General features: G+C 38.7%; 1 protein-coding gene and 1 long non-coding RNA gene across 32 annotated transcripts in view; one reads left to right on the forward strand and one right to left on the reverse strand.

Moving 5' to 3' along the window:
• Wwp1 (WW domain containing E3 ubiquitin protein ligase 1) overlaps window positions 1-20,188 on the reverse strand; it is a 101,019-nt gene that overhangs the window by 18,942 nt on the left and 61,889 nt on the right. For all 3 annotated transcript variants that reach the window (XM_052176131.1, XM_052176130.1, XM_052176132.1), the window contains 10 exons: window positions 18,402-18,576; window positions 15,134-15,188; window positions 14,969-15,053; window positions 14,727-14,855; window positions 13,556-13,631; window positions 13,387-13,458; window positions 9,947-10,035; window positions 5,612-5,771; window positions 2,056-2,189; window positions 1,811-1,951 (listed from right to left, as the gene is read on the reverse strand). In XM_052176131.1, coding sequence (XP_052032091.1) covers window positions 1,811-1,951; window positions 2,056-2,189; window positions 5,612-5,771; window positions 9,947-10,035; window positions 13,387-13,458; window positions 13,556-13,631; window positions 14,727-14,855; window positions 14,969-15,053; window positions 15,134-15,188; window positions 18,402-18,576 — 1,116 coding nt within the window. The remainder of the gene's footprint in view (window positions 1-1,810; window positions 1,952-2,055; window positions 2,190-5,611; window positions 5,772-9,946; window positions 10,036-13,386; window positions 13,459-13,555; window positions 13,632-14,726; window positions 14,856-14,968; window positions 15,054-15,133; window positions 15,189-18,401; window positions 18,577-20,188) is intronic.
• Window positions 15,542-18,389, forward strand: LOC127680582 (uncharacterized). 29 transcript variants are annotated; one of them, XR_007976999.1, is made up of 4 exons: window positions 15,542-16,035; window positions 16,092-16,124; window positions 16,377-16,819; window positions 16,904-18,389. It is a non-coding gene; the product is annotated as an uncharacterized LOC127680582 (long non-coding RNA). The 29 variants fall into 29 exon arrangements; XR_007976972.1 differs by having other exon boundaries at window positions 15,542-16,819; window positions 16,904-17,541; window positions 17,598-18,389; XR_007976979.1 differs by having other exon boundaries at window positions 15,542-16,819; window positions 16,904-17,401; window positions 17,626-18,389.

Genomic DNA, 20,188 nt, shown 5'->3' on the forward strand with positions numbered 1-20,188 from the left:
CTTATATACTGCCAACGAGAATATAATCTAGTTTATTTCTATAATAACTATTAAACAAAAATAGGAAAGAGTAGACTAATTTTTTATCCAATACCATATAGCCCAGAAAATATGCATATAATTAATATCATACAGACTGAATAGGTTATATTAAGGAATATATATGCATATACAACAATTAATGAAAAAAATGGAGCCATGAATTTGAAAAACAGCACAGGCACATGGGAGAGGATATGAAGGAGGGAAAGGAAGAGAGAAGTAATCTAATTATAGTTAGAATCTCAATTTGATGAAAATGCATAAAGTTAGAGATGATTATATTTAATGAAATAAACCAGACTTTGTCATAACAAATATTTCTTCAGAAAGATATATACTCATTACTGTTTTATTCAAAGATGTATTCTTATTTTATGTGGCTAAATATTTGCCTGCACATGTTATATGCAACATGTGTATGCCTGGTTCCTGCAGAGAACAGAGTCAGATCTACAAACGGTTGAGCTACCATGTGAGTTCTGGGAACCAAACTGGGGTCTAGGACAGGACCAGCAAATGCTCTTCACTGCTGAGCCAATTTCCTAGCTGCCCTGTGTGTCAGGAAAACACAATCGGAACTGGGGAAAGGGCGAGAGCAGCAGGAGGAGTCAGAGTAGGAGGAGGAAATGAAGAATGAATGGTCTCAAAGTCCAGGATGACTTTACATTTCTTTATACAACCCAGCATCATGCACATATAGACCAATGAAATATTTATTATGTACAAGTTGAATATTGGGAATGTGGGCCGTGTTGGCACACACCTTTACTCCCAGCAAAAGTAGGAGGCTCTCTAAGTTTGAGTCTAGGTTGGTCTACAGAACAAGTACCACAACTGCCAAAGTTACATAGAGAAACCCTTTCTTGCAAAGCCAAAATAAATAAGTAATAAACTTTTCAAGAGTAAGAGTGTAGTGTGAGATGAAATGACAGTGAAAGGGGAGTGCTCAGACACAATTCTGCTCATCCCTGGCATAGCTTCAGTCCCTTCATCTGTAAATGAAGAAGCTACACTGTCTTTGCAAAATAGTTTAAATTTTTTATCATAAAAAACTTAAAAATAAAAATTCATACACCAAAATTAACCAGACCCCACATCTATACATCACCGTAAATCATCTACACAGACAGAGTATCCATTCTGAAGCTGTGAAGCTTCACACTGGATTTTACACTTCACTATGGAATATTTGCATGCATTTATCCACCACCAAAAAATGGCAGAATTAAAATTAGAGAAACAATACACTTTATATCCTTTATGAGTGAAGTTTCAGTTACTTACATTCATTTAGTCTTTCATTATCATCTCTGATAACTCTTTCCTGTTCTTATTTCTTCATGTACTGTACCGATGTGCACTTTTACACACTCACAATTACATTATATATGTATATGAATATGTATATGTATAATACGCTAGGATCACATATGAGGGAGAACCTACAACTTTTCTTTCTGAGATTTTGAAGCCTGGAAATTGCTTTTAAGCAGCAATGTTCTCATGGCTTCTGATCTGGTCAAAAGAGAAAATGCCTAGTGCAAATGCAAATGGGAAAGTGAATGAAGATATATACTGTCTTACTTGAAGAAAACTGGAACAGGAGATGTGAATCAGCTTTAGAGCACAAGGATCTGACCCAGCTGAGAAAAACCTGATGAGAGTTTCCCAAGTGTTTTGTAAAAACTGATAAGAGTATAAATATAGGAGATTTCTAATCATATTCCATAACTTCTACAGAATGAATTCAATCAGCACTATCACCTACCCAATATATTCATCTTTGTTTTCTTCCGTCACCAGGATATTGGAACCTCCCAACTTTAAATCATGTGAAGTAACTTTTCCCAGAATCTCCATGTCTACAGAAAAGTACATTTCTAAGCCACATTCTTCAATATTGTTATCTCTGGAAAAAAAAAAGTAAAATAATGTGTGAGTGTGCATATAAACATAGTATATAAACAGGTTTCAAATAAATCCCTCAATTAAAAAAAAATAAAAACTTCAAACCTTATCCAGATTAGAGAGTTGTAAAATTCAGTATCAATAGATTCCAAATCCTTAATAGTAAGTTTTTTACTTAGCATACGCTTGTAGAATGGTAAAGAGAAACCAGTATCAATAAACTTTCCATGGAATAGTGCCTGTTAAAAAATAAATAAAACATTTTATTTAAACTTACAAAGTAATAAACTTTAGAGCACAGTGACAAATCATGCGACTTTACATATTAAAAAGCACTATTCAGTGGTATAAACTGTGAAGATTAGCACACTATGCAAAGCATAGAAAACTACCATGAAAAAACTTATTTGTAAGTCAAACATACTGTACATAAAAACTATAAAAAGAGCCGGACATGGTGGCTCACGCCTGAAATCCCAGCACTTGGGAGGCAGAGGCAGGCATAGGATTTCTGAGTTCAAGGCCAGCCTGGTCTACAGAGTGAGTTCCAGGACAGCCAGGACTACACAGAGAAACCCTGACTCAAAAAACAAAAAAGCAAACAAACAAACAAAACCCCAAAAAAACTATAAAAAGATAACACTTTATTACTAACTTCTCTGACATTTAAATATTTTTAATAATTAACTTGAATACAGAAATAAAAAGGCCCATGTACTTTGTTCCATCCTTTCTCAATCTGTAGGACCGCTGTGTCTTCATGCCTGCATACAGCACGAATACAGGAGGAGATACCAGTGAGTCTTGAACCCATAATATCTAAAACTACTCTTAGCCCCTTAATTCATTTATATTCAATCAATAAGTCATTGAAATTATCTTCTTATATAGCTTCACACCCTCCCCATTATATTTTTAACAAACTCCCAAGTGCAGACAAAATTAGACAACTTAGAATTTAGTCTGCCTGTGCACTGGTAGAAGATGCTAGAAGTACATATATATAGCAAGCTAGCTAGCTGTACACAGTAACCTCACGGGAAGTACTGCGTACTTACTATGTTCAGTTTCCCTGTCTCAGATGCCTCCTCACTGCTACTCCTTTGTCCTCAAATACTTATTAAACTTATTGCAGCAGGAGATGATAACCAGGAGCTCTTTTGTGTAGTGTACACATCTGCTAACCACTAGCATCTGAACTCTCATACACTTACTGCAAATAAGCTCTAACACTTTTGTGAGCAATACAGACTTCTCCCTTTTATTCAAGGTCATTGCTCCAATACTGCTTATATCATGGAGTTCACCCAATTCTTTATCCTCAGGTGGACTTGGTGGCACGAGGCTATAATCCAGTACAAAGGAGGTTGGGGCAGGTTATCAACCTAAACTACAATAACAAAATACTATTAATTGTTACCAAATTCTCTATGTTATGGCACTATGAACTTCTCTAAAGCAGATGCCTATGTGCGACTATACACCAGCCTTCCCATGCCAGCACTCAACATTGCTAAAGGGCTGAAGCCAGACCTGTCATATGTACATATGAAAGGGTTAACTATGGTGTCTACTTTGAAAAACCCTTCCTTCTACCATTTTCTTCTGAGAATCACTTACTTGATTTTCTAATATCAGGTAGTTTTTTTTCCTTCACTCCTTTGCATCACCTCAGTTTATAAATGTCCCTTAATTCCTCTGTCCTTAATTCCTAACACAACCATGAGCATTGGATATTCTCTATGTACTTTGAATCCCCAAATGCCTCTTTCTGACCTGGACATCTCCTTGTCACCAGACTTATATCTATTTTTTGTGCACCTCTACTTGAATGCTTATAGGGATTCTGAATGCAGAAGAAATCTAACATTCTTGACTTTGCTTACATCCAGTATTTTTTCTTGTCACCAAAGCACTCTCTTAGAAATGGTAATTTCAAACAGGTGCACAAGCCATGTATTTTAGTGCTCATTTTTATTCTTATGCCTTTTCCCCAATCTACCAAAAAACCTATTTCTTTCAAACTTCAGAATATAACCTAAAACCAAACCACTTCTCACATCTATTACTACAGTACAGATCCAACATCTCTATGAAGTCTCACTATGACCTCTACAAATGGTCTGTGCCTCTACTTTCTGCTGCCCACGGTAGAGGATCTCTTGTTGGCGTTACTTAGTTCATGACACTTAACTAACCTACTCAAAACCCTTACATGAATTTGCTGAAAAGTCCTCCATAGTATTGGTCAATCTCATTTCTCACCACATTCTCTCCCTTGAGTCACTTCTAGACCCTGTAAGCATTGACCTACTGTTCCATGGGCCCAAAGTGTTCTTCTCCAAGGGGTCCATGTGACCCAGTCTCTTGCCTTCTTCATATTTCCACTCGTAGTCAGACTTTAGAGGGCTGCTTTAACCACTGATATGAAAAAACCAGTGTCTACCCCACCCTGCATTACAGAATTTGGATTCCAAGAGCAGGAACTGTACCATTTTGTTGTTATTCTTTAATACCGAGTGCCTAGAAATGAGCATGGAATTCTTGTAGACTCTCAATGGATACTTGCTAAATGAGTTAATGGATAATGTAGTGTAAAAATTATAAATACCTCTCAAAAGACAATTCACAAAAGCCAACTGCAAAGCTCTGAAAATTCTAAAAGCACTAAGTTAGTGTACTTACTCAATGACTCAGATTTTGCTTGAGTTAAATACCACCCCTTTTTCTCCACATGAAGTAACAAATAAAACCTTTTACTTTTTCTTAATTTTATTCTCCCTAAATTTAATCCATATATATTGTACTTCTTTAATCATATTTCCATTATCATGTTATCCTCCCACTCCCAATGTACTATTTCTCCCAGCAATTCTTCCTGTCATGTCTTCATGTCAGTGTGTGTGCATGTGTGTGTGTGTGTGTGTATGTGTGTATGTGTGTGCTAGTACACACATCCCATTATCTTCAATTTGAGTTGCTTGAATGAGCATATTTACTTAAAATAGGGAAGATTACTGGTAATGCCCACCACTGAGGTCTCTGACATGTCCCCCAGTAAATGTAAATTGCTTGTAACTAAGGGAAGATATAGTCTTTTTCAAAAGATTTTTATAAAATATACTTTTTGCACATGTCATGTATGTGCAGACCCAAGGCTGGTATTGACTGTCTCCATAAATTATTCTCATATGGAGACAGAGTCTTTCTTTTTTTTTTTTAAGATTTATTTATTTATTTTATGTACATGAGTACACTGTCTCTATCATGAGACACACCAGAAGACAGCATCAGATCCCATTACAGGTGGTTGTGAGCCACCATGTGGTTGCTGGGAGTTGAACTTAAGACCTCAGAAGGAGCAGTCAGTGTTCTTAGCCTCTGAGCCATCTCTCCAGCCTGAGACAGTCTTTCAATCAAACAAACCAAACCTCAAAGTTGTAGTTTCAGCTAATTTACCTAGCCAGTTTGCTCTGAGGATCAAGTACTACCTTATAAGTACTGGAATTACATGCCAGCCGGCATGGAGTTTTGTGGATCAGAACTCAAGTCTTTGAGCCTACTTTGCAAGAAATTTACCCACTGAGCCATTTTCCTAGCCCCTAAAACACTTTTGAAGTAAGCAATATGTAAATAAGGTAACTGAAAGTTGGAAACTCACCATTGCAATAAAGCGACCAATAAAACAGAAGTATGAAAGATGGTCAGGATTTATAGTTGATGCTGGATTTATCTGTAAACAGTAGTTATTCTTGCCTGCATACTCAAATAAGCAATACATTGGGTTCAAAACTTCATGGGAAAGCAAGAAAAACCATTCTCTATAAGAAAATAAGTCAAGATTACTTTTAGTATTCATATATATGTGGATTTAACAACAGTCTTAAAATAGAGCCATAAATAATAGCTGCATGCACGTACACACACATCCAGGCACACACACATCCAGGCACACACACACACCTCTACTTGTTTCTCAGCTCTCCTCAGTTCCTATTTAACGACCTGCCTTTCCATTCCAAGCCCTGCTAATTCTGCACAGTCAAATTGCAAGTGCACTGTTTTCACATGGAAGTGCTTCTCTACATCACAATTCCATTTGGGTATCTTCATGTTTAATTCAACCTATACAGATGAAACTTTTTCTGAATTCACATTTCATTCCAATTTTAGCAAGCTGTGATGCAATGTCAGAGGACAGTATGTGCATATCACTGCATTCATTGTGCAATATCAATCTGAAGATATATTCCTACGCTCACTAGACTCAAAGATAAAAGCCATGTTGATATAACTCTTATAGACATTCTGTAATATCTGCTTAACAAGCGTTTTATTTTGTTTTGAGTTTGTTGTTGTTGTTGTTGATTCTAGGTATAGAATCCAGGGTTTCATTCATGCTAAGCCAAGGAAAAGTCACTGTGCTAAGTATTTGATGGTGACATTACAGCACATAACACTGCTGCGACAAAACTGTAAGGGGGTTTGTCTTGTTTCTTGAGATAAGGTCTTACTCTACAGCTCAGGATAGTCTGGAATTTGAGTCTGTAGTAGCCATCCTGCCTCAGGTTCCTAAGAGCTGGCATATCTGGCTTTAAGAGAACAGTTCAAATTGTATAGCAAAGTATTTAATATGATTCTAAAATTAAAAAGAAGTGAAATCTTTAAATGTGCTAAGTACTTACTTTTAACCACCTATTTTGCTTCACTTTATTAATTTTTAACACAAAATAAACATGTACAAAATGTTCTAAACTAAGAGTACAAACTCAAATATTTACTGTGATTAGTGAGTTCATGGGTCTTTGCCTTGCCAAAATCTCCATTCCTCATTATGAACTTGCTAATAAATATGATTGACTTTAAGGAAAAAAAAAAAACCTTTTTTCCTTAAAGTCATAAGCATAATCTTTTTTTTATACAGTGGTATAATAGATAATTCCCTTATCTATCATGATGAGTTCATGTTATCCTAACAGACACAGTCAGCTGGTGCCAGTAAAAGCAGAAACTTGGGTGTACTGTTTTTAAAGAAGAGTCTGCATTGCTATCATTGTTTGCTTGGGTTGTTTGTTCATTTTTAAGGACACTCTGTAGCTTTGACTGCCCTGGAACTTGCTAAGTAGTCCAGGCTGGCTTCAAATTAAATCTGCCTGCCTTTGCCTCCTGCATGCTGGCAGTAAAGCTATCACCACATCTGGACAAGAGAAGACACAATTTTAATTCTTCATTTCAATCTAGTAATACTGTAAGGCAATTTAAAAATTTTTTAAATCATCATGTTTCACCTCTATGGAGATTCATATGGTCTATTTTGTTTATAAATGATTAATAGAATTTTAAAAATATTCCCTGAAACTACCTGAGTACAGAAAACAGTCACGAAACAAAATCAACTATGAATTAATGTCAACTCATAAACTAAATCAGGTTCAGAGGAGTCCGTGAACTAAGGAGCTTCACTTTGTATTGGGCTCAATTAAGACATTTTCCTCAGAAAAGAGACATAAGTAAATTCTAGTGTGTACATCTAGAATTACATTCTCTCTCTCTCTCTCTCTCTCTCTCTCTCTCATACAAACATACACACACACACACACACACACACACACAAGCGTGTGTACTAGGAATAAAAGTTTCAATTGCTTCAGATCACTTTTAGTAAGCAGCAAACGAGAGAAAACTGCACTGATCCCAAAGAATAGCTACTGATGACAAAGCCTTTACCCTAATACCTACACAAAGAGAAATTCCTAACTAGAAAGAGCCAGAAGAGCCGGGCAGTGGTGGAGCACGCCTTTAACCCCAGCACTTGGGAGGCAGAAGCAGGTGGATTTCTGAGTTCGAGGCAAGCCTGGTTTACAGAGTGAGTTCCAGGACAGCCAGGGCTACACAGAGAAACCCTGTCTGGGGGGGAATGGGGGGAAGAGCCAGAATAACTGACTTTCAACACAAGCTCCGCTCCACACTCTCAAACTAGACAAAGGAGGCTGAAAGAGTCATGGAGCAACACACCAGAGCTAGCAGGGCCTAGAGAAGACAACAGCAAGTGAAGAAAAATCACATAAAAAGCAGAAAAACATAGGGCAATCCTGAAACCAGTGACATGAAGACAGGCTTCAGAGAAGCAAACACGAAAAGCACTGTGAAAAACACATCATTCTGATGAGTGACTAGAGAAAGGCGGCAGACGCACTGACTGACAGAGGAGACCCCACATGCCCATGGCCAATGCCCCTGAAGGAAGAAAGGAACAAATACAACAGAAAAAATGTTCAAAGATAAAATAGAAGAAAACTTCCCTGAAATTAAAGCTCTTAATATGGTCCTTTAAAAAAAAAAGAGAGGCCAAATGATGTGCAATGACACTAGTGAACTTTAAAGGACAATGTGTGTAAGCAGAGAAGATTTTCTGACAAAGGTTTGGCCTCATATTTCATAGTATTCACATTCAATGCTGAACAACAGTGAAGCAGTACCTAAGACTACTGGATAGACAGTGCTGTGCAAGACATTTCTGTACAGTGAGGTTGTTGTTTATATAAAAAAACCAACAAAAACACATTCCCCATGTAACAGCTATAGGAATATAGTGCTCCAATGAATTCTTGGACAAGCACCTCAATGATGAGTCTAATGCTTGAATCAAATGAAAAATTAGAAGAAAATTAATGATACAGAACAGTTTAACTGTCTAAACTGTTAGAACATAAAACTGGAACCAAATAACTAAGACAAACAATAGCTCAAAAAAGAATGTGTTATCAAAACAGACAGTGAAGGAAAAAAAAAACCAAGTTGTCTCATTTCTAAAATGTACCTTCATTTCAATGTCTGGGCATTTCTGAAACTGAGAAAACCTCAAACTACATATACTATGAGTATTCTTGAATAGTAGCTGAAAACTTTAATAATGATTTGGATCGAGAATGATGTTGCTATAAACACTAACAAACCCACAGCAATTCTCTACTTCTATCAGATGTGACCTGGTCCTGCAGTTTGTCAGCTGAATTGAAGTGTGATTGTCTAATTCTTAGGCAGTCTTCATAAACTGTTAAATTAAAGAAAAACTGCTGCCAGGTGTAGAGGCACATGCCTTTAATCCCAGCACTCAGAGTCAGGCGGAGCTCTGTGAGTTCAGGGCCAGCCTGATTGAGGGATCTGCAGAGCAAGTTCCAGGACAGCCAAGGTTACAAAGAAATACTGACTCGAAAACAAAACAAAACAAAACAAAAGAAAACAAAACAAAACAAATACAGATCTGTGTGAAGCAACTAAAAGGGAGAACAAAGAATATTTACTAACTACTTCGCAAGTATCCACTCTTAACAGTCTATTCAGTAAATGCAGAAAATTTCATTTTCTAAGTAAACTCAGATCAGAGCAAGAACACAAATAAAAGTGACATGCAGCATTGAAATAGCAAAATTAGGAAATAATCTTTTGTGAATCCATTAATTATGCTACACCATATGTGGGATACTATACAGCCGTTTCCTAAGAGCATTAGCAAGTACAGAGGAGTTGGGCCCTGTAGGCAGGAGACCCTGAGTTCTCTCTTCACCAGACCCCATGTGCTCCGGGTATGTGGTCATGACCCACCTGTGATCCTACTACCTGGATGTGGAGGTAGGAAATACCAGAAAAAGCTGGCTAATCAGACCAGCTCAAATGCTGAATGCTAGATTCAGCGAAACACACTGACTAAACATATAAAGGTATAGAGGAAGACACCAGATGTCAACCTCAGGCCTCCCAACACATGTGCACCTGCATCCATACACACATGTGAGTGTGCTACACACATGCAAGTACACAGACACACATACAGTACACATATACATATACAGAAAATTGTAATAATGATTATCCAACATAACTCTGGTTACTACTAAAAAACATAATTTAATATATTCATATATTTTATTAAAGAATAAATCTACTGCAGATGACAAATAGATTTATTCCAAAGCAGTACGTTTTTTAAGTTTACCTTGCAAGGCCACCATAATCAAGACCTTCTTCTCCTCTAAATATTACATATAATCGCCTCCTCAAGTCATATGGTTTTAATGCCATAATCTAAAGACAAAAATATGAATATTTAGACACTTATATACTACATAAATACTTCCAAAATAATTCAATTTGTATTTTCAAAAGTACATATTTCCTCATCTCATATTTAATTCTGCAGTTCATCTGGTTTGTTCCATGAACTAGCTAAAAATGGACAGTCCCTAAAGTTGTCTCTGACTCGTTTTCATATAGTTTCCCTCATTCTAGTGTTAAACAGTGGTTGTACTTCAAGTTAGTGGTCAGCAAGGATGAGATATAGTCTTTCACCAGGTGACTTGTAAACTTTTCTCTGTAGCAATACTGTAAGATGAAAATACTTTTGGAGTCCCACCATACCACCATCCACACCACATCTCTGGAGGAGAAACATCTATCTGCAATCCCTACTCAGTGAAGTATGTTTATACCACAGCATGTCTTGAAATAAGACCCAAATACATTGTCATAATCTGTAAGTTTCATCAGAGTTAATCATAAGCATGCTTTACTTGGATAAAAACTCCTGTTTACTGCCATCCATCAGAACTGCAGCTAAGCCAGGTCTGGGCCCTAAGGCAGCTCATTAATAGGCTTCCTTAACGGTCAGTTATAGTCTCAATCCATATCTGAATCTCATATCTCAACGTCAGATCTGAACAGACGTAAGACAGAAAAAGTAAAGTAACAACTAACAGAAATTTAGATACACACTTGCTAAAGCAACTCAAATATATCTCTGAACAAGCCATGTGTAATACACTTGGAAACTTGAAGCAATTACTTGGCTCAGAATTGGTTAGTCATACTCAAAAGCAGTTTTGGTAACAGCAACGTCGGCTATCTTTTCTAAAGCTTAACAGCTAGTAAAATGAGGCTGTTATAAAAGTCTCTAGACCTTCAATATCACTATTCCATTTTAACCTGTAAAACAAAGCAAAACAATAGCAGCCAGCATTACACAACAACTCTAAGGGTGCTGTAGTGGCACAATACATTGGCAGTAACAATCTGTAATTAGACCTAAGTCTACCTCAACAAGAGGGACTTCATGCTTGGTACTGGAAAACTAGCCAACTACCCAGTGCTAACAAAGTCAGAGATCTTGAAAGAGAGCCTATAACCACCACTTTACTAAACCAGCATCATCTCTAACTATATTCTAAATATTTGTTGTTATACCCACAGATGTGTAATTTTCATCCCTCATCAAAGGATGGTTTGTTTTATAACCATTATAGAAAACAACTAAATATAGAGATATACTTGTCTTATAAGAGAATACAGAAAACCACCAAATATAAGAGATTGTAATATAGTTACATCATTTCCTCCCTCCACACGCTCCCATATAACCCACCTGGTTTCTTTTCAAATTTAGGGCCTCTTTGTCAGTAATTCTTGTTAAGTGTGTATGTGTGTGTGTGTTCCTTTTATATGTTTCTTCTGTTTCTTCTATATAATGTTACTAGTATGTACATGTTTTTATGGTTGACTATTTGGTTTTAGAGAGCCAATATGTCTTATATTAAAATATAGTTATGGAGCCCAGCCTCAGCTGATAGATCTCCAAGCATCTCCCATAAGTAAGACTCAGAGAACATTGCAGAAAAGGGGCAGGAAGGTTTTAAGAGCCAGAGACTTGGGGAGTTTGGTGTGAGATGGTTCCTCCTAAGCATGTTAGAAGCTACCCCCATAAAGCCTCAGCAGCATGACTGCCCAACCATGAGTAAGAACACAGAGAACACCAAGGAACACTCTAAGATGGACAGGGGAAGGAAGTCCCCAAGGCCTCATCCCATATAAAGAACTAAAGGTGAGTAAGGGGTGCTGAGGTCAGAAGTCATAATCCCTAAGGAAGCTCACACCAACTGGTTAGCTAATACCAGATGGCAAGCCATAACAACATAGACATTCTAGTGACACTATACGGAAAAAGAGATTACACCGTGTTTATGTATTAGGGATATAAATATATATCACATACACCTATGGAACAATTAGTGCAAAAAACAGGCCATGAATTTGAAATGGAGTCAGGAGGGGTATATGGAAGAGTGTGGGGGGGAAGAAATGGAAGGGGGAAATGATCTAACTTTATTTTAATTTCAAGAATAAAAGAAATAATTAAAACTTAATGAAACATATTTTAAGTATAAAGAATGTTATAGTCATTGCATTGGAAGACCGTGAAAGGTCATAAAAAATTCTCCACTTCATCATTAAAAAAAAAGATATTATTGTTTTTAAAAATATTCTGCACATGACTCCAGAACGGAGTTACATCCCGTGCTCAATCACTCAGTGTCTCCTGAGTAACTGTGATATTAAAGCACTACTCTAGACAAAGCCAGCAGTCCAGGCCAGGCAGCTATGCTCCAGTATGGGAGACGTAGAGGACGGGGCTAGGAAACCGACGAGGGATCGTAAATGGTTACAAATAGTCGTCTGTTGGGGAGGAAGGCAGGGTTATTCTAAACAACATGCTCATGTTGATCATGGCTGTGAAACCTAGAGGTCAGAATGAACACAAGAGTTACTCATGGAACAGCCAAAGGATTACACAATCTACCAATTTGATTTGATTTGTTAAAACTTGATTTTCACAAGCTTAACTGTTTGAAGCAATAAAATTCTAACAAAGTAAATATTAAGACAGACTTGTTCCAAATGCTGTTTAAATTTCATTTTAGTAAGAATACACCTAAATTTTTCTTTTCTTTTTTCTGTTCCTTTCTTTTCTTTACCCCTCTTCCCCCGTCCCTGCCTCTTTCTTTACTTCATAGTTTTAAAGAAAAGACTTTGGCTATGTGGCCTTACATGGCCAAGAATTTACCTGTCTCTTCCTCTAGAATGCTGATGTTAAAGGTACGTGATATGACACCCAGCTACCCAAAATTTTTGGTGGAAGGACTGTCAGTGTTCTGCCCTTATCTATGAGATGGAGACGATGGGAGGCAATGAAGCACTGTCCCCTTCTGCAGTGTTGAGTCTTAGGTAAGGGATTTTGTAGATATAGCAGTCACAACTGGGCTCCAGGAGGATATCTCTTAAGATTATATTACACATCTTGGCTATCTAATATCAAATGGCCATCACAGAGATGCTGTGATGAGGAAAGGAAAGCAACAACAACAACAAAAGTCCCTAATTGGTCAACAGTCATAACTTATTATGTTGTGAAGTTTCTGTTTATTTTAGGTATATGAATGATTTGCCTCCATGTATGCCTCTGGCCCACATAACAATTTAATATAATTATTAATATAGTCACTCAGGGAATGAGGACTAGTATAAATGCTTAAAGATCTTAACTCTTTTGAGACATTCAGAATAAAATGAGACAAAAACACTGTTTCATTCTAATAATATCTTTACCTGTTGGAAGGAATCTTCAAATAATGTCTGTCGGGACACATTGATCTTTACATGACTGGGTAGTGCATTAGACTAAAAACAAGAACATCATATCATGTAAGTCACAGCATGTGTATTATATAATGATCAGCTAATGATTATAAGTGAGATCTATTTACCACTGTAGTACCTGGCACAAGTAACGGAAGTGAGCAAGTTTCCACCTGAAGCTGCGCTCATAAGCGATCTGTGGACCACCTTTAGTCCTAAAGAGAAACAAAACAAATACAACTGTAATAGTCAGTATGAATCAGAGCACTAGATCATCATATGGCTGAGGAAAGTTATCTGCTGGCAGTAAGTACAGGTCTATTTGCTAGGATAATGGTGGCCTGCGTCATGAAGGTTGCCACAGTAGCTGCACAAGTGTACAGAGTGAGACCACAATTTAGACAGGTTTATCAATCAGCCTTTAGTTTACTCAAGTCCTGACGTCTACGACAGACTCCTTTAAAGAACCTTTGATAATTCTTAAAGCTGAGGAAGTCAGAGATTCTAAATAAAGGAACTTTGGGGTAGGCATGGTCTGTCCCTAGTCTTAACCCTGACCTGTACAAAGACAAAGCAAGGCAAAATTAGATTCCTTGGAGCAAGTTATATGCAGATCATGTGACTTAACTAGACAGTGAGAGAAGAGTCAGATATAAGACACAGCTCAGAATGCTTCTCCTGCGAGAAAGTTTAACAGATGGGAATAGAGCATTTCATGCCAGAGTGAACACAAAATGCTGTCCTCTGTTGTCACACTGAAGGGAGTTGACTCATCCAAGAACATGTACTATTGCTTAACAGGGACCTGACATTCTTCTAGACAATGAAAGCATTATTTCCAAGTAACATGGAAGAAGTGACAATATTGTGTAACGTATGCACTAATGAACAAGCAAACTATATATTGTTTATTTTAAGAGAATAAATGGCTTATTATTTCTTACAGGGGAAAAAAGGACCTAGTTAGTAGAAAAAAATAAACAGGAAAATAATAATAAACTCTTTCAAAAGTTATTGGAAGCTAAAAAATGAGCTAAATATTTAAAATGCTTAGAACAATCTTTGGCATGCAGTAACTATTTACACACATATATGGTATTGTTTACTATATAAAATTATGTAATAATTATATGTTTTTTTAATTAAGGAATGACATACCATAAACTAATTCTGGAATGATATAGAGCAAAAAGTTACAGTTGGGTATTACCTGTGTATGTGTTTTCTTGAATGAAAAACAAGTTGTTTCTAAATCTGGGGCTACATTCAAGACTAAACCTGTCTAAATTACAGTTCAGATTTCCACTTACACTGACGACTTCCCATTGCGTGGATCTTTGAATGTTGTTGTTCTTGTGTTATGATCAACAAAGTACCTAACACCTTCCCGAGTATACCTAATTTCCCAGCCTTCTGGCAAGGGTTCTTCATTTGGTAAGCTAAAAGACAAAAATCACAGTCATAAGTGAGTATGTTGTAGGTACTTACAGCCCGCTGACTCTAGCCATGCATCTATCCTGCATGATGACTTAAGACTGTAGTGCACACATACCCTTGAGTTCTTGGATCTTCCCACTGGGTTGTTTTTGTATTATGATTCACAAAGTAAACTCTGTCTGTCGAATCCACTCTTTTTTCTAAAACAAAGTATGACATTTAATAACAATTTGATACCTATTACCTCCTACATGTCTTTTTCACTATCACCTCAGCTTACCCCAGCCTGGTGGTAAGGGTCCATATGGGTCATTTTCTGCAGCTAACATTGAAGCCTGGTTGAAAAAGAGGTTGGGGAGAGAAATAAGATAACATTTTTAGCCAGGAATATATTAATATACTGAGCAATTTAACAGCCATATCTTAGTTTTTAAAAAATATATGACAAATATGAATACAGCAATTTCAACACACAATGTTCCAAAAATATTATGAAGTAAAAGCAGGCATTAGCTAATATAATTATTAATGATTTATGATAAATGATTTGGAAATAATGTGCTAGTATTAATATTTGATTTTCTGGTACTTCTAAGGAGTAAGAGGAGATGAGTGAAGATCTCCTCTTAGAGCATTATGCCATTTAAATGAGACAGTAATATTTGCTCAAAATAGAAAATTATTATAACATAACTATTCTGCAAAATAACTATATATTCAACGGTAATAAATGTATACCTTGATGAATATTTGATATTACTGTCACAGACAGTGCTAACTGTATTCATTACTCATCTTTATCTTGTTTCTCTTGATAATCAAACCACTAGTTTTGTTTGGGGTACCAATGCGTCCATGTGTATCATGCGACTTAGTGCACTGGCTGTGGATTAGTAAAATGTGACCAGTTCTGCCCTCTGAGGTAGAAACAGAAGGCCCTGAGGAGGGTATCCTTTGAGAAACAAATGTGCAGCAGCTTGCTAAGATCAGAGCTGTCTGTAGGAAAGCTCTCCCTTTCAATTTACCCTTCTCTTTTATGGCAGAGACTCTGGAAATCAGACCAAGTGCAGCAGCTCTTTCAGTTAAAAAAAACCTGAGGCAAGATGCATGACAACAGAAGGTGCAGGTGAGGCGCATGACAACAGAAGGTGCAGGTGAGGCGCATGACAACAGAAGGTGCGGGTAAGGCGCATGACAACAGAAGGTGCGGGTAAGGTGCATGACAACAGAAGGTGCAGGTAAGGTGCATGACAACAGAAGGTGCAGGTAAGGTGCATGACAACAGAAGGTGCAGGTAAGGTGCATGACAACAGAAGGTGCAGATGAGGCGCATGACAACAGAAGGTGCAGATGAGGCGCATGACAACAGAAGGGGTAGGTAAGGTGCATGACAACAGAAGGGGCAGGTAAGGCGCATGACAACAGAAGGGGCAGGTAAGGTGCATGACAACAGAAGGTGCGGGTAAGGCACATGACAACAGAAGGTGCGGGTAAGGTGCATGACAACAGAAGGTGCAGGTGAGGTGCATGACAACAGAAGGTGCAGGTAAGGTGCATGACAACAGAAGGGGCAGGTAAGGTGCATGACAACAGAAGGTGCAGGTAAGGTGCATGACAACAGAAGGTACAGATGAGGCGCATGACAACAGAAGGTGCAGGTAAGGTGCATGACAACAGAAGGTGCAGGTAAGGTGCATGACAACAGAAGGGGCAGGTAAGGTGCATGACAACAGAAGGTGCAGGTAAGGTGCATGACAACAGAAGGTGCAGATGAGGTGCATGACAACAGAAGGGGCAGGTAAGGCGCATGACAACAGAAGGGGCAGGTAAGGCGCATGACAACAGAAGGGGCAGGTAAGGCGCATGACAACAGAAGGGGCGGGTAAGGCGCATGACAACAGAAGGTGCGGGTAAGGCGCATGACAACAGAAGGTGCGGGTAAGGTGCATGACAACAGAAGGTGCGGGTAAGGCGCATGACAACAGAAGGTGCGGGTACGGCGCATGACAACAGAAGGGGCGGGTAAGGCGCATGACAACAGAAGGGGCAGGTAAGGCGCATGACAACAGAAGGTGCGGGTAAGGCGCATGACAACAGAAGGTGCGGGTAAGGCGCATGACAACAGAAGGTGCGGGTAAGGCGCATGACAACAGAAGGTGCGGGTAAGGCGCATGACAACAGAAGGGGCGGGTAAGGCGCATGACAACAGAAGGGGCGGGTAAGGCGCATGACAACAGAAGGTGCGGGTAAGGCGCATGACAACAGAAGGTGCGGGTAAGGCGCATGACAACAGAAGGGGCAGGTAAGGCGCATGACAACAGAAGGTGCGGGTAAGGTGCATGACAACAGAAGGTGCGGGTAAGGCGCATGACAACAGAAGGTGCGGGTAAGGTGCATGACAACAGAAGGTGCGGGTAAGGCGCATGACAACAAAAGGTGCGGGTAAGGTGCATGACAACAGAAGGTGCGGGTGAGGTGCATGACAACAGAAGGTGCAGGTGAGGCGCATGACAACAGAAGGTGCAGGTGAGGGGCATGACAACAGAAGGTGCGGGTAAGGTGCATGACAACAGAAGGTGCGGGTAAGGCGCATGATAACAGAAGGTGTGGGTAAGGTGCATGACAACAGAAGGTGCGGGTAAGGTGCATGACAACAGAAGGTGCAGGTGAGGTGCATGACAACAGAAGGTGCAGGTGAGGGGCATGACAACAGAAGGTGCAGGTGACTGGCATGATAACAGAAGGTGCAGGTAAGGTGCATGACAACAGAAGGGGCAGGTAAGGTGCATGACAACAGAAGGTGCAGGTGAGGGGCATGACAACAGAAGGTGCAGGTAAGGTGCATGACAACAGAAGGTGCAGGTGAGGCCCATGACAACAGAAGGTGCAGGTAAGGCGCATGACAACAGAAGGTGTGGGTAAGGCGCATGACAACAGAAGGTGTGGGTAAGGCGCATGACAACAGAAGGTGTGGGTAAGGTGCATGACAACAGAAGGTGCGGGTAAGGTGCATGACAACAGAAGGTGCGGGTAAGGCGCATGACAACAGATGGGCAGGTAAGATGTGTGATGACAGAAGGTGCAGGTAAGTTCCAGGTAAGAGGATGCACTAAAAGACAGAACTCAGCAGCTTGATAGCACTATAAACCAGAGAATGCTAAGTTCTTATCTCAGGTCTGGGGTTCTGTTGGTAACTAAATTGCATCCATTTAAGAGGACAGCAGAAAGTGTTTTTGACACATACCTAATACCTAATCTTTTGTTTCCAAATTCTCATGCACACAAAGTCCTACACAGAAACAAAACATATCTCACAGTACAAACTTTCTTATTTACTATATACAGGATGAGCATACATGTCCAAAATCTAAAATTCTCAAAGCCCAAACATTTCAGGAATGTTTATATATTTATACATACTAGAAATAGTATTAAAGATAACCAAAATAGAATGAAGCAAACAAACCCTTGAAATGTAGTCTACGTATTTTAGAAAGTCACCAAAGAAAGAAAAACATGACATTAACACCTTGCAGTTTGCTAATTACCGAATAGAGGTATCGTTGGTTGAATTGTTGCATAGCTCCCTGTAGTTGATTCCGCTGAGACTGCCACTGTTCAAAATTTCGAACAGATTCCATGGTAGGTCGCTGCCAGGTTGTTGTTCTGGTGTTATGATCCACATAATAAACTCTTCCACGATCATCAACTCTTCTTTCCCAACTATGATAAATAAGCAATAAAAACAAAGTAATGAGTAATCTCCTGATAATTAACACATACATATATTTACTTGTTTATCTATTGGCATTACCAGGGATGGAAGACAGGCCATTGAGCTACTTAAGCAAGTTCTCTATCTACCTATTTAGCTGCATCCTATTATCAAAAGGATATTTTCCTATTATCCTGCATCAAAAGACCTATTTAGTCTTGGTCTTTTGAGACATGGTAAAGCTATAGAGACCACAATAGTCTTGTCTCCTCTATGGGTCCAAATGCCTTTCAACTCACAATTCTCCTGCCTATATCCCTCCCAAATGCTAAGATTACAGGAATATGTCATCAAGTCTGGTTATTTTTTACTATTCAACACAGCATGTGAATCTATGAAGCATTCATCTTTCCTAAACTACCTTACTCTTCTATCACAGACAGATTTATACCTTGTTTCTTCTTGAAAAGCAGCTTTCAGACATGTCCACAGAAGAAAAATATTCCCCATTTCAGTTTCATTTCCCAGAGACCTTCAAAGGCCTTATAGAGAGAGTCAAACCAGTGAGCTTCTGGTCCCATGTGTACCATGTGTGTCACCACACGAGCCATTCCTGTAACTTCAGAAGACCAGATGCCCTGTTCTGTATCTCTTACCAACAAGAATTCTACTCAGAATCCACGTTCTGTTCATTGCTTGGAATTTTGCAAGACTTGGGATCTACTAAGCCTGTTTTGACATTCTCAACTTCATCAGGGAAATGCAAATCAAAACAATCCTGAGATTTCACCTTACACCAGTCAGAATGGCTAAGATTAAAAACTCAGGAGACAGCAGGTGTTGGCGAGGATGTGGAGAAAGAGGAACACTCCTCCACTGCTGGTGGGGTTGCAAATTGGTACAACTACTCTGGAAATCAGTCTGGCGGTTCCTCAGAAAACTGGGCACGTCACTTCCAAAAGATCCTGCTATACCACTCCTGGGCATATACCCAGAAGATTCCCCAGCATGTAATAAGGATATATGTTCCACTATGTTCATAGCAGCCCTATTTATAATAGCCAGAAACTAGAAAGAACCCAGGTATCCCTCAACAGAAGAATGGATGCAAAAAATGTGGTATATCTACACAATGGAGTACTATTCAGCCATTAGAAACAATGAATTCATGAAATTTCTTAGGCAAATGGATGGAGCTGGAGAACATCATATTAAGTGAGGTAACCAAGTCTCAAAAGATCAATCATGTTATGCACTCACTAATAAGTATTTTACTTATTAGTACTTGGGTATTCACTGGAATACCCAAAACATAATCCACACATCAAATGAGGTACAAGAACGGAGGAGTGGCCCTGGTTCTGGAAAGACTCAGTGTAGCAGTATAAGGCAAAACCAGAACAGGGAAATGGGAAGGGGTGGGTGGGAGAAGAGGAGGAGGGAAGGGGGCTTATGTGACTTTCGGGGAGTGGGGGACCAGAAAAGGGGAAATCATTTGAAATGTAAATAAAAAATATATCAAATGAAATAAAAAATAAAAAATAAAAGAAAAAAAAAAGAATCTTTCCAGGAACTAATTTGCAATTCTTTAATGGAATACTTACCACTAAAAAAATTAAT

The sequence above is a fragment of the Apodemus sylvaticus genome, chromosome 3 (genome assembly GCF_947179515.1).
Source record: "Apodemus sylvaticus chromosome 3, mApoSyl1.1, whole genome shotgun sequence".
In the NCBI taxonomy this organism is placed as follows: domain Eukaryota; kingdom Metazoa; phylum Chordata; class Mammalia; order Rodentia; family Muridae; genus Apodemus; species Apodemus sylvaticus.